At 42.8% G+C, this 12,792-nt stretch overlaps 1 protein-coding gene across 5 annotated transcripts in view; it reads left to right on the forward strand.

Annotated features, from left to right (window-relative positions):
- LOC125458364 (F-box/WD repeat-containing protein 11) overlaps positions 1 to 12,792 on the forward strand; it is a 230,917-nt gene that overhangs the window by 42,648 nt on the left and 175,477 nt on the right. The window contains exon 2 of one of the 5 annotated variants that reach the window (XM_048543600.2): positions 9,134 to 9,235. The exons of 3 other annotated variants lie outside the window; for them this stretch is intronic. In XM_048543600.2, coding sequence (XP_048399557.2) covers positions 9,134 to 9,235 — 102 coding nt within the window. Of the gene's footprint in view, positions 1 to 6,557; positions 6,585 to 9,133; positions 9,236 to 12,792 lie in introns of those variants that run through there. One more of the 5 variants, XM_048543602.2, reaches the window with a different exon arrangement.

Consider the following 12,792-nt stretch of genomic DNA (forward strand, 5'->3'; position numbering starts at 1 on the left):
TTATACATATGTTAAAAGCAATAGGATAACTATGGAGAGGGTAGGACCAGTCAAGGATAAAGGAGGGAATTTGTGCTTGGTGGCAGAGAATATGAGCAAGATCCTAAATGAGTACAATTCACCAAGGAGAAGAACGTGGATGATGGTGAGATTAGTGTGGTATATTCCAATATTCTAGGACATCTTGAGTTCTCTTGAAGAGCATTAAGGTGGATCTGACCCCCGGGCCTGATGGGATTTACTCCAGACTATTGAGAGGGGAGATTACTGGGGCCTTGACCAAGAACTCTCTATCCTCTCTGGCCATTGGAGAGATCCCTGAGGACTGGTGAGTAGCTAATGTTCTTCCTGTGTTCAAGAGGGAAATAAGGATAATCCAGTAAATTATAGATGGGTGAGCCTCATTTTACTGGTTGGGAAGCTATCAGAGAGGATTCTTGGGAATAGAATTTATGTGCATTTGGAAAGGCATGGCCGAATTAGGGACAGCCAGCATGATTTTGTGTGGGGCAAGTCATACCTTAGTAACTTGTTTCTTTTTGAGGAGGTGAGAATAGAGTGTGTGTGTGTGTGTGTGTGTGTGTGTGTGTGTGTGTGTGTGTGTGTGTGTGGTGGGGTGCGTTGGTGGTTGATAAGGCTGGAGCAGTGGATGTTGTTTACATGGATTTTAGTAAGGCTTTGGCAAGGTCCCTCGTGGAAGGCTCATCCTGCAGATTGGGATGCATGATATCTAAGATGACTTGGCTGCTCAGATTCAGAATTGGCTTGCCCATAGAAGTGGTGGAAGGGTGTTTTACTGGCTGGAGGTCTGCAACTCGTGATGCTCTGTGGTGATCCATACTGGGACCTATGCATATCACAAACAGCAGAAGTGACTTGGATGAAAATGTAGATGGTTGGATAAGCAAGTTGGCAGAAGATGCAAAGATTGGTGGAGTTGTGGGTAGTGTTGAAGGTTGTCAAAAGATATAGTTGGATATAGATCAATTGCAGATACAGGCAAAGTTTAATCTGGGCAAGTGTGAGATGTTGCAGTTTGGAAGATTAAATGTTAAAGAAAAGTATTCGGGTAATTGCAAGACTCTGAACTGTTGTACAGAGGACCTTGGGGTTCAAATCCATAGTTCCCTGAAAATGGCCATGCAAGCAGATAGTGGTAAAGAAAGCATATGACATGCTTGCCTTTACTGGTCAGGGCATTGAGTATAAGACAGATAGTGATGTTGAAGCTGTATAGAAGTTTGATTAGGCCACACTTAGAGTCTTGTGTTCGTTTCTGGTCACCACATGACCAGAAGGGTATGGAAGCTTTAGAGAGGGTATAAAAGAGGTTTACCAGGATATTGCTTGGATTAGAGGCTATGAGCTAGGAGGAGAGGCTGGATAAACTAGAATTGTTTTCTCTGGAGCAGCGGAGGCTGAGCGGAGATCTGACAGATGTTAATAAAATTGAGGGATCGATAAGTGATGAAAGGTGTCATCAACAGTGCCATTGGGCAGCATCTGTTTAGCAATAACTGCTTAGTAATGCCCAGTTTGGGCTCCCCCAGGGCCACTCAGATCCTAACTCATTACAGACTTGGTTCAACCATGGACAAAACAGCTGAATTATAGGGTTGATAGCTCCTGACATCACGGCTGCATTTGACCAAGTGTGGCATTAAGGAGCTCAGACAGGTGGTGCCTTGGAAATGGAGATGGCGGACAGATTTTGAGACAGGAGGCACGTAATGCTAGCCCCTGACCTGCTTTTGGAGTCGTTCTGTTTATGTGGTGAGTTCAGTTGAGTTTCTGATCAATGATAACACCCTGGATGTTGATAACAGGAGATTCAATGGGTATTGGGGGAAAACTCTTAATGGTGGTTGGTATCATAACCTGACATACAGGCAGATGGTCATGGTTGTTGGAGATCAGTTATCTCAGCTCCAGGGCATCTCTTCAGGTGTTTCTCAGGATAATGTCCTAGGACCAACTATCTTCAGCTGCTTCATCAATGACCTTCCATCCATCGTAAGGTCAGAAGTAGGGATGTTGACCAATGATGCTGAACATTGCACATACACATCAACTCATACTGAAGTAGCTTATGTTCAAATGCAACAAGTTCAATGCAATATCCAGGCTTGGGCTGACAAGTGGCAACTAACTTTCGTGTCACAGAAATGCCAGGCTATGACCTTCGCCAAAAAGACAATCTATCCTTTTAGTGTCACATGTGCCCCATTGCAAGAGTACAGTGAAAAACCTCTACACTGTCTGCCTTATGGTGACATCTTAGGTACAAGTACCTAGGTATACTTGGATACAGCAGAGGGGAGAAAAGTAGATGCTCAATTACATAGTTGAAAATAAATTTAAAGTTAGAAATATATGTTAAGGGGTTAATATGACAGTGTTCTAAGGTAAGGATTGTCCCCTCATGCCGGTCTCTGTCAAGGATCCGCGGCCTGTGTGATCGTCCGGGGGCTGTTTCCCATGTGCTGCTGTGGGGCGGCTTCTCTGTGCTGTTCCAGGCTCTCAGCTCACGTGCTGCCCCAGGGTTTATTGTTAGCAGTATTCTGGGGCATGTCTGCAGGCTCCTGAATGCAAGGGGGATGGGGAGCAGGTTGGTGGTGGAGAAAGGGAATAAAAAAGGGAAAAGAGGTGAGCAGAGAAGCTCTGATCAGAGCGCCCTACTCTGGTGTCACTGCCCCATGGCATTCAGTGGTGTTACTGTCACTGAATCTCCTGGTATCAACATCCAGAGGGTTATCATTGATCAGAAACTCAATTGGACTCACCACACAAACACAATAGCTCCAAAAGCAGGTCAGGGGCTAGGATTACTTGCCTCCTGTCTCATCAAAGTCGGTCCACCATCTGTGTCCAAGGCACCATCAGGAGTGCGATGGAACACTCCCCACTTGGCTGGTTGAGTGCAGCCCCAGTAGCACTCAAGAAGCTTCACACCATCTAGTCCAAAGCAGCCTGCACCAAAGATCCCTGGACAAGACCTTCCAAACCCACAACCTCTTCTATCTAGATGGACGAGGGCTACAGATACACGGGAGCACCACCAACTCCACATTTCCCTCCAAACCACTCACCATCCTGACTTGGAAATAGTGAAGCAATGGTGATCTGTCTCTGGGTCACAGTTCTGGAATTCCCTTTGTAATGGCATTGTGTGTCAGCCTACAGCTGGTGGACTTAACAGTTTAAGGAGGCAGCTCGCCACTATCTTGTCCAGGGCAACTAGGGATGGGCAGTAAATGCTGGCCGGCCAGCAGCAACTGCTGTTTCCATGAATGAATAAATTAAAGGGGACGGTCAGAATCTTTTCTAGAGTTGAAATGCCTGATACTAAAGGGCATATATTCAGATGAAGATGAAAGTGCAAAGGAGATGTGAGGGGCAAGTTCATTATACAGTGATAGGTGCTTATAACTTGCCACAAGGGGTATTGGTGGAGGCAGATCCAATTGGGGCATTGAAGAAACTTTCAGATAAGCACATAAGTAAGCCAGGTATGGAGGGGATCAGCATGCAGAAGGATTTAGTTTTAATTAACGCCATGTTTGGCACAACTTTGTGGGCTGAAGGGTCTGTTTCTGAGCTGAACTGTTCTATGATGTGTATTCTATCTGGCTTTTGGGGATTTTGGTGAGATGTGGTGAAAGGACAGATGTTGTGTTTCCTGCATTTGCGCTGAAAGGTGGCAAAGGGAAGGCTAGGCTGTAAGAGGTGAGTGAGGAGTGGACTACATTCAGAATGACACATTGAGAATGCTGATTGGACAGGGAAGGCGATGATGTGTTTGGTATCCAGCTGGAACTGGTGAAGATGATCAAATTGTAGTAGCTCCCAGTGTCTGTTGCCTGCACAAATTTATGCGCTGATTAACTCTGTGGTCTGCCGAATACTGCAGACAAGCTGGTATTTGTGCTTTGGTCCATAACAATGAATTTACCATGCTGAAACTTGAGAGATGGCAATGAGGAGAGGATGGCAGCCCAAAATGTAAACAGTTATGTGAAACTGATTTAAATACTCATACTTTCAATGTAACAAACCTTTTATGCATATGTCCTATCCATTTTTAGGATAGTCCATTACCCATATGTATAATAAAAATTCTGTATAATATGTTGTAGTCAAAATTACAATCAGTGGAAGTGCTACCATTGCAAGGAGGGTGTGGTTACAACATGACAAATCTAGGTAAGCAATTTTCATTATAGACAGTGTTTGAAAATATTAAAATAAAGTGAAAAATGTAACACTAAATTGTGGATTGAATTAAATCACATGCTCTGGCCTGGTTCTCCTGAAGATTACACATGACCTCTATAACCTGTGAAAACCCGTAAAGCTTTGTGTGGAGTGAAGGGAGGCAGTGAACTAATCTGGTGAGCATGCCAGGTGTAATGTTTTTTGATGAGATTCTGTATGATGGGTGGTGCAGTGGCTCACTGGTTGGCACTGCTGCTTTTCAGTGCCAGGGACCCATGTTCAAATCCAACTGCCAATGACTGCAAACTCCACATAGACAGATGTTTTTCTCTGGGTTCACCAGTTTTCTCTTCCAGTCCACAGATGTGCAGATTGGGGTGAATTGACTATGCTGTATTGCCCATAGTGTGCAGGAATGTGCAGGTTAGGTGGATTAGCCATGGGAAATGCAGGCTTGTGCAGATAGTGTAGGGACATGGGTATGGGAGGGATGCTGATCGGAGGGTTGGTGTGGATGGGCCGAATGGCATGTTTTCACACTGTAGGGATTCTGTGATTCTATAATAATACAAATGTACAAGTATTTGGGGAGTTGATGTTGTGGTAAAGTGACTGGGTTATTAGTACAGGCTAATACTCTTGGGAATCCCACCATGGTTCCTGGAGGAATTTAAATTCAGTATATCACTTAAAAACGAGTCTGTAATTGTGACAACAAAACTATTGTAAAAACCTAGTTGTTTTACTTAGTCATACAGCCATAGAGTTGTTCAGCATGGAAACAGACCCTTCCGTCTAACTGATCCATGCTGAACAATTTCAAACTAAACTAACCCCTCCTGTTTGCTTCTGGCCCATATCCCTCCAAACCGTTCTTATTCACGTACTTGTCCAAATGTCTTTTAAACATTGTAACTGTACCCACATCCATCACTTCCTCAGGAAGGTTATTCCACACGTGAATCACTTCTGTCCTTTTAGGAAAGGAAATATGCCATCCTTACCTGGTCTGCCCTACATGTAACCCCAACAGTGATGTGGTTAACTCTGAACTACCCTCTGAAATGGCCAAGCCAAGACTTGATTCAGGGACAACTAAGGATGGTTTAGTGAGTTACTGCAAATCTCTCTGGCAGAAAGGAGGTATGTGAAGTGTTTCATGTTGCAAGCTTTCTCAGTTCCCTTTTGTCTTAAGCTGTTTTTGCCTTGAGGTGTGGTCAAATTTCCAGTCAGGTATAATTTCCATTCTAGAAATATGGCTGTACTTTGACTGGGGCTGGGAACTGAATTTTCAAGGATATTTGGTGAGGAAGGACAGACGAACAGTAAAGCAGATAGGGTTGCGCTAGCTATAAAGGATGGGATTGGTACATTAGTAAGGAAGGACCTCAAGATAGGAAGAACAAAATGTGGAATCTGTGGAGAGAACATAGATGCTGTCAGACCTGAATTTATCCAGCAATTTCTGTTTTTGTTTCAGATTTCCAGATCTGTGGTACTTTGTTTTATTTTATTAATGCAAAGACTTGGATGGTGTAGCTAAGAAATTGCAAGGTGCAGCAGACATTTGTTGGAATTATTTACATGCTACCAAATAACATCTGGGGTATGTTATTGATCAGGAGCTGAGAGAAACATAACATGCACAACATAGTAATCATAGGTGCCTTCTATCAAACCAACTGAACACTAAAGCTATGGAGAATGAATTTCTGGATGTTGATCAGTATGTTGAGAAGCCAACTGGAGAACAGGCCATTTTAGATTTGGTATTATGTAATGAAAAGAGCTAATTAATCTTCTAAAAGAATCTTTTATGGGTGGATGACTCCAATATAATGGAATGTGGCATTATGTTTGAAAGTGAGGATTAATCTCAGGGATGTTAAATTTGATTTAGGGGGGTATGAAGGCATCAGGCACAAATTAGCTGAGCTGGATTGAGAAAATACATTGCCAAAGTACAGTCTTTAGACAAGTATTACAAAAATTAAAGCAACTCTAATTCATTTCAAGGTACAAAAACTCAAATCGATCAACTGTGGCTGACAGTGGAGGATTGTATAAAATTAAAAGAAAAAGCTTATATAGCAACTGTAGTTATAGCTAATCTGAGGATTGGGTTTTTTTGGAATACAGCAAAGTCGGACAAAGTCTGAGAGGAAACGAGTACAATCACCTTACCTCTGAGAGATTATTGCTAGAGGGTGTGTGAAATGGTAAACCAGGCTTTTTTCCCAGGATGATAGGACTATCCAATGAAGGAAGATTGGCCAAACTGATCTTGTAATCTCTGAAGTTTTGAAGAATGAGAGGTGACATCATTAAAATCCACGAAGAACTTACAGGGATAAACAGGCTAGATGCAGGTAAGGCATTTCCCCTTGCTAGGGAGCCTTGAACCATGGTATCGAAGAGTTGTGAATGTTTGGAATTCTGTATCTCTATAGTCTGTAGAAGCTCAGTCTTTGAATGTGTTTAAAGAGATTAGTGATCAGAAATCTATCAATGGTGCAAAGGGTTATAGGGCTAGTGTGAGTAAAAGACAGCTGTGACCACCATGTTTCCTTTAGCATTGATTTTGTGGCCTATGCTATTTGGAAGCCAGGCAAATGAGTTGATAGATCCTCTGCCGCCTCCTCCCCCTTCCATTGATTCATATCTTTCTCGACTTTGGCGTTGAAATCCCTAAGGATGATCAGTTTGTTGCCTGCTGATGCTTGGGCAAAGAATTGCTCAAGGTCACCGTAACATCCTTTTGTAGTTTTAGTTAGTGCCTTGAGTATTGGAGCTTTTGGGCTGACGACAATGGCACGTTAAGTGTTCATGAGTATGAGCCTCAGTCACAAGGCATTTGTCCTATGATGGGTGTTATAGGTTTTAGACAGATGTGTGTAATATTTACTTGAGGTAGCAATTAAGAAAATGCATGCAATACGGTTTCAGTTGTCAATTAGTTGTTCAGAAACCTGGAACTAAAAGTCATGGTAGAGCGTTTTGGTCAGTGTGCACTGTATGCAGTAATGCTCTGTCCTGTTCAGTAGTTTAAAGGGCTGTCCAGGCCTTAGCCAGTGTACATGTGTCACTGAAAAGATGAGATAACGACATGTAGAGCTGGATGAACACAGCAGGCCAAGCAGCATCTTAGGAGCACAAAAGCTGACGTTTCGGGCCTAGACCCTTCTTCAGAAAAGGGGGAGGGGGGAGAGGGATCTGAAATAAATAGGGAGAGAGGGGGAGGCGGATCGAAGATGGATAGAAAAGATAGATGGACAAGAGAGTTGCAGTGGGAGAGAGATCCCCTGAGGTTTGTGTGGAGGGAGGAGGGTAACTTCTTCAGGTTAGGCTTCCCTGGAAGAGGCTTTGCAGTGAGGTTAAAATTGTATCTGATACAGGTCTGATCAGGGGATCTCTCTCCCACTGCAACTCTCTTGTCCATCTATCTTTTCTATCTATCTTTGATCCGCCTCCCCCTCTCTCCCTATTTATTTCAGAACCCTCTTTGCCCCCCCCCCTCCCCCTTTTCTGACGAAGGGTCTTTTGTGCTCCTAAGATGCTGCTTGGCCTGCTGTGTTCATCCAGCTCTACGCTTTGTTATCTTGGATTCTCCAGCATCTGCAGTTCCCATTATCACTGAAAAGATGAGACTGGTTTGTTAAATGGTGTGCTACAGCCCTCAACATCTGAGATGTTCTTCAAGGCCATACAACGTACTTAAGGATGTGAGGGAGCATATGTTCAGCATTATGTTCAGGGATGGTGGTTTAAGGTTGTGATGAGCAAGTTTCGATCTAGTGTCAGGAGATGACTAATTTGTACAGTATGTGATCGATAGCTGCAGTGGATTACAAAGGGGGAGAATTGAGGCCAGATTCTCGATGTACCTAAAGCATTGGGTATTGCAATTACAAATGTGTTTGAGTTCTGGAAATGAATGCCTGAAACCAAATGGGCTCAGTGACAAATCTGTGAAAAGCAGACAACTTTTTTGTATCTAATGGCTTCTTCAAATTTCCTAAAAATGTCACACTAATTTCAGCTTTTAAATATTCCAGTGACTGCTGGTCAAGACTGTGTTGAGAGCTGCTCTCCCACGAAGAGGTTTGCGTCCAAGTGCTATGCATGTTCACTATTGCTTTCAGATGCACTGTCACTTTCTGCTGAGGCCAGTTGTGCTGCAGACATTTACTGGAGTTGGTCCAGCTGTGGGACCAGACTGAGATTTAACCATTGCTGCAGCAGGAATTTTATTTGTCCATTGGGCCATCGATAGACTTGACAGTTTTCTTTTTAGATAGTGGCAGCTATTTTTAGAAGAGGAACTTCCAACCTCACATGGGACCTTTTTTATTTGTTCATCATTATTGTCTGTCTATATATTTATTCATGTATGCAAGTGCAGACATGTACAATATATGCTGACGTCAGCATGCATACAAAGCTTGCTCTTCATATCTAGACATTCTGGGGCAGTGCTCATTTGAAATAAAATGATTACTGAGGGGAGTATTGGACTAAAAATAGAAATGAGAAGAGAAATCACTTCAGATTTTACTTGTTTGACCATGTGTGGAGCAATTGTGAAATCTTGAAAGTGGAATTGAGAAGCTTGAGAAAGGAGATTGGGGAATTTGGGATGGAGAGTTAGTCTCTGAGAAAAAGATTCACATGTTAGTTAGAATGGCCTTTTACACTGTAAATTTGTCAGCACTTGACTTTTCTCAGCTGACCTGTTCACGTTTGGATCTTGAGAAACAGCATATGTGGGTCATTGCTTGTTGCTATTACATTTCAACTTCTTGTCTGAATGCAACCTAAGCCTTGTCCTTATAGTTTACTAACAAATAAAGCTGTCTACTTCAATGTGATAGTGTCTGGCTTCTAACTGCTTCTCTTCCTTCCTTTTGTTATCCTGCAGTGTTCTGTGCCCAGGTCTTTGTGGCTAGGCTGCTCCAACCTGGTAGAGAGCATGTGCGCACTGAGATGCCTGCAGAGCATGCCCAGTGTCAGATGTCTCCAGGTGCCTTATCTTCTTTACTTACTGTTTTTGTTTTTTTGCTATGGTTCTGTGATTGTGTATTTGTAACCCTCTGAGTACTGACAAATTCTAGTTGCAGTTTGACTCTACTGATGTTGGACAGTGGTTTGGTGGAGGGGGTAGGAGTGACCCTGTGTCCAGACAAACCAGTCTGTTTAAAGATTGAAAGGCACGACAGCCTATGCTGTGTTAGCTAACCTTGGACAGTCTCAGCACCCTTGGCTATAAGCTAGAAACAGCTGAAACCCTGAATCACCATTCTGTTGTCCTCTGTGCCGGTGTGTACACTAAGTGAGTGTACGAGTGTGGGCTCAAACTTGATGCAATCTTTGGCCAAAGATTGCATATTGATTATCAGTTGTCCAAAGCCATTCATGACGAATCATCATTTGGGGGTTACATCTTAAGACTACCTGTGCCTGTACAGCATTAGCTCAGTACCCCCAAGACTGTAGGGAAGAATTTAAAATTCTGACAAGAATCATGGAGTTTTGGGGCCTGCTGGGGCAGTTGTGGGGGAAAGGGTGTGTGTGCATTTCCTCGGGGGGGGAGCTATGGGAGAATGGGACCTGTGGGTGTAGTTGGTCCTATGCCAGGTTGGGTATCTGTGGGCATTACCAGTCCAAGGCTGGAGGGAGAGCAGCTGTTGCAAGTCCAGTGTTTGGTGTGAGGGTGGGTGCTAAGGATGTTGCTGGATCTTTTGTGCGTTTCGTTGCCTCGGGCTGCTTGTATGCAAATCACCTGTTGGCTCCTTACTGCTGTTTGTGACTTGGCTGTAAGGGTAAAGTTGTAATAATATATAGGCTGTGACAGGGACCATGTACCTGATCTCTTATTCTCCCTCTCTGAAAAATTCAGCTGGGAAACAGTTTTGCATACTTCAGGGGAGGGCAAATATCTGGAGTGACAGAAAACAAAATTGCTCTGAAAACGCAGCAAGTCTGGTAGCATCTGTGGAGAGAGTTAATGTTTCACATTCAATGATCCTTCAGAGTAGAATATATAGAGCAGTGATGGAGGGGTTCTGCTATCGCTCAGAAGTCTTGGTGCCATCTGCCCCTCAACACCCAAAACAAGAACACCCTTTCCTTTCAAAGACAGGTAAACCAAAGAAAACTCTGAATATCCCAAAAGTTACTTTGGGATTTAAATTGCTTCACTTCCTTTGGCCATTGCATGGGGGGAGAGAGGGATCCCAAGAGATCTTTGGCTAAAATCCAAGAATCAATGATAATTTGACCCTAAATTTGCATTCAATCACTTGAACATTAAAATGAAGTTCAGCACTCAGAGGGTTAAGTTTATTTTGATAAATCCCTTTTGGTTTTTGCCTATATAGCTTTGTATTTGTGTGTGCCAATGTGTAAAATTGTCATGTTCTACAATAATATTAAACTTTAAATACTAGATGTGTCTGCATGTGGCATGTTTTGATGTCATTTGCTGTATAGCTTGATGGCATGTAGCTTCCAGGTTAATTGTGGTGTGCGCAAGCTAGACTTGTATTGTTGCCTGGAACAATTGATGCAGCTCACTTGTGTATTCTTAGACCAGTCTTGTACAGAACCTGGATTGACAAAAAGTGCTGTGAATCAGGAATGTTTATCAAATTACAGTGCCTTTAGGGACCGGTTTCTTCAGGGTAGTCGAAATGAATTGAGTTGGCCAACTTTTGCACTAGTCAGTTAACTTGTAGTTTGTCAATTAACAAACAACTGCACTAACTCTCATTTGGTGGTTTAGCTGGAAAGAAGTGTGTATTTAAACTAAACTTGCATTTAGCTTTTATTTTGGAAATAAAAAGGATTTTTGCAATTTTAGGCAGCCCCAAAGTAATTTTGTACTGTAGCCACTGCTGTAATTTGGCAGGCAGATTGCACATGGCAAGATTATACAAACAGCAATGGCAAGGTAACCTGTTTTACTGATGAATAAATATTAACCAGAGCACAAGAGTTTCTCTATTGCTGTTCAAAATAATTCTTAGAACTTATTACATCCACCTGGCAAGGTAGGACCTCACTTTATGCCCTCTTCAAAAGATGAACACCTCTGACAGTACTGCTAGTGCACTGTACTTAACTGGAATGTCTGTCTGTCTTATGACTAATTTTTTTTTCCTAAAAGTAGGATTATAAGCATAGGTTGTGCGTTCACAAAGTTTTCTTAACTGAGTTGTGCCTCAGTCTGTTCTGTCAGCCAGCCCAGCAAGGTGACCGGGGAAACTGTAAATGACGTGAATGTCCTGGCCATTATACGTAGAAATAACTAAGCAGAGAGATGATCAAATACACTCTTCCGGCGCAATAAAGTTGACTGAAAAGCGTGAGTATATTTGTTGACTGAAGACGGTATTGGTACAGGCCTCATTATTACCTATCACCAAGTGGTGTTTTGTTCCCTTGGCTTGCGCACACATCTGCTCAGGGGCTGGAGGGTCCTTTGTAGTTATCTTCGTTAGGTGTGGGCACTTGCAGGTGAATTGTGGGATGAGACGAGGACCTCTGGTTTTAGATGTTCCTGATTGAACTGGTGAATGTGCCAGTGTTCTTTCAGTAATTATGACTTGAAGGTTGCAATATGCTTGAGAGAATACTGCATTTCAGTGTTTCAGTTCCCTGTAAGTAAGGATGTGATTTCTTGCCTCCTTCCTTCTTGGCTTTTTTTAACAAATATTTATAAGAGTGCACTGGATTGTAGTTCCTGTTTAGCAGATGCAGTGTTCAAGTCTCTGACTGTGAAAGATTTAAAGACACAGCAATCTGCCTGCTTTAGAAATAAATGCATTTTTTTCAGTCAGGAGATTCTGTTCTCACTCCTTCCTCATCAGTAGAAAATGGCACAGAAATCCTGATGTCACATTGTCAACTTTGCTTGGACCTATTCTTGGGGGCTTTACCCAAGACCTCTGTATTTCTGACTGTTCTAGCCAAATAGCCCTTTTTCCTGCAGCTTTCATACAGCTTCCTGCAGAAGTCAGCCTTCATACAGCATTGATGCCTTTGTATAATGTTTCTGTTCTTCTGTCACTACTGTTAGCAACCAGACAAAGAGTTCTTGGCATTCCCAGGACATTCCTGGAGGTTCAGTAAACTTATCCTGGCCCCAGGAATCTTAAATTTGAACATCCCCAATGCAATAAGGATTATTAGTGAGAAATTCTGCTTTTGTGAGGAGCTTCATATTGGTAACTAAGATAAGGAAACTGCTAATGCCAGCTTACTGTTATCTTTTTGAAAGCTCTGGTGCTCTGATTCTCACAGTAAAAGTTTCTGTTACTTTAGACCTTGTGATTCAATGAGCTTTCTTAAGCCTTGTTTCACTCGTGCGTGGTTTGGTTGGGGAAAAGCAGCTGGTTGGATGAAAGATGTATTTTAAGAACCTCTGTTGGAACTCTGCTGTGATATCAAGTTGCACAAATCCAAAGGGACTCTGGCCTGCGGTGAGCAGCTCAGACCTTTGCTCCTGGCAAAATGACCAGCCATTCCTGCTGATGACCACCAGTAACCTGAGTAGCACCTCACTGAGTACGTTGTTGA

This window comes from Stegostoma tigrinum, chromosome 13, assembly GCF_030684315.1.
Source record: "Stegostoma tigrinum isolate sSteTig4 chromosome 13, sSteTig4.hap1, whole genome shotgun sequence".
Lineage (NCBI taxonomy): Eukaryota > Metazoa > Chordata > Chondrichthyes > Orectolobiformes > Stegostomatidae > Stegostoma > Stegostoma tigrinum.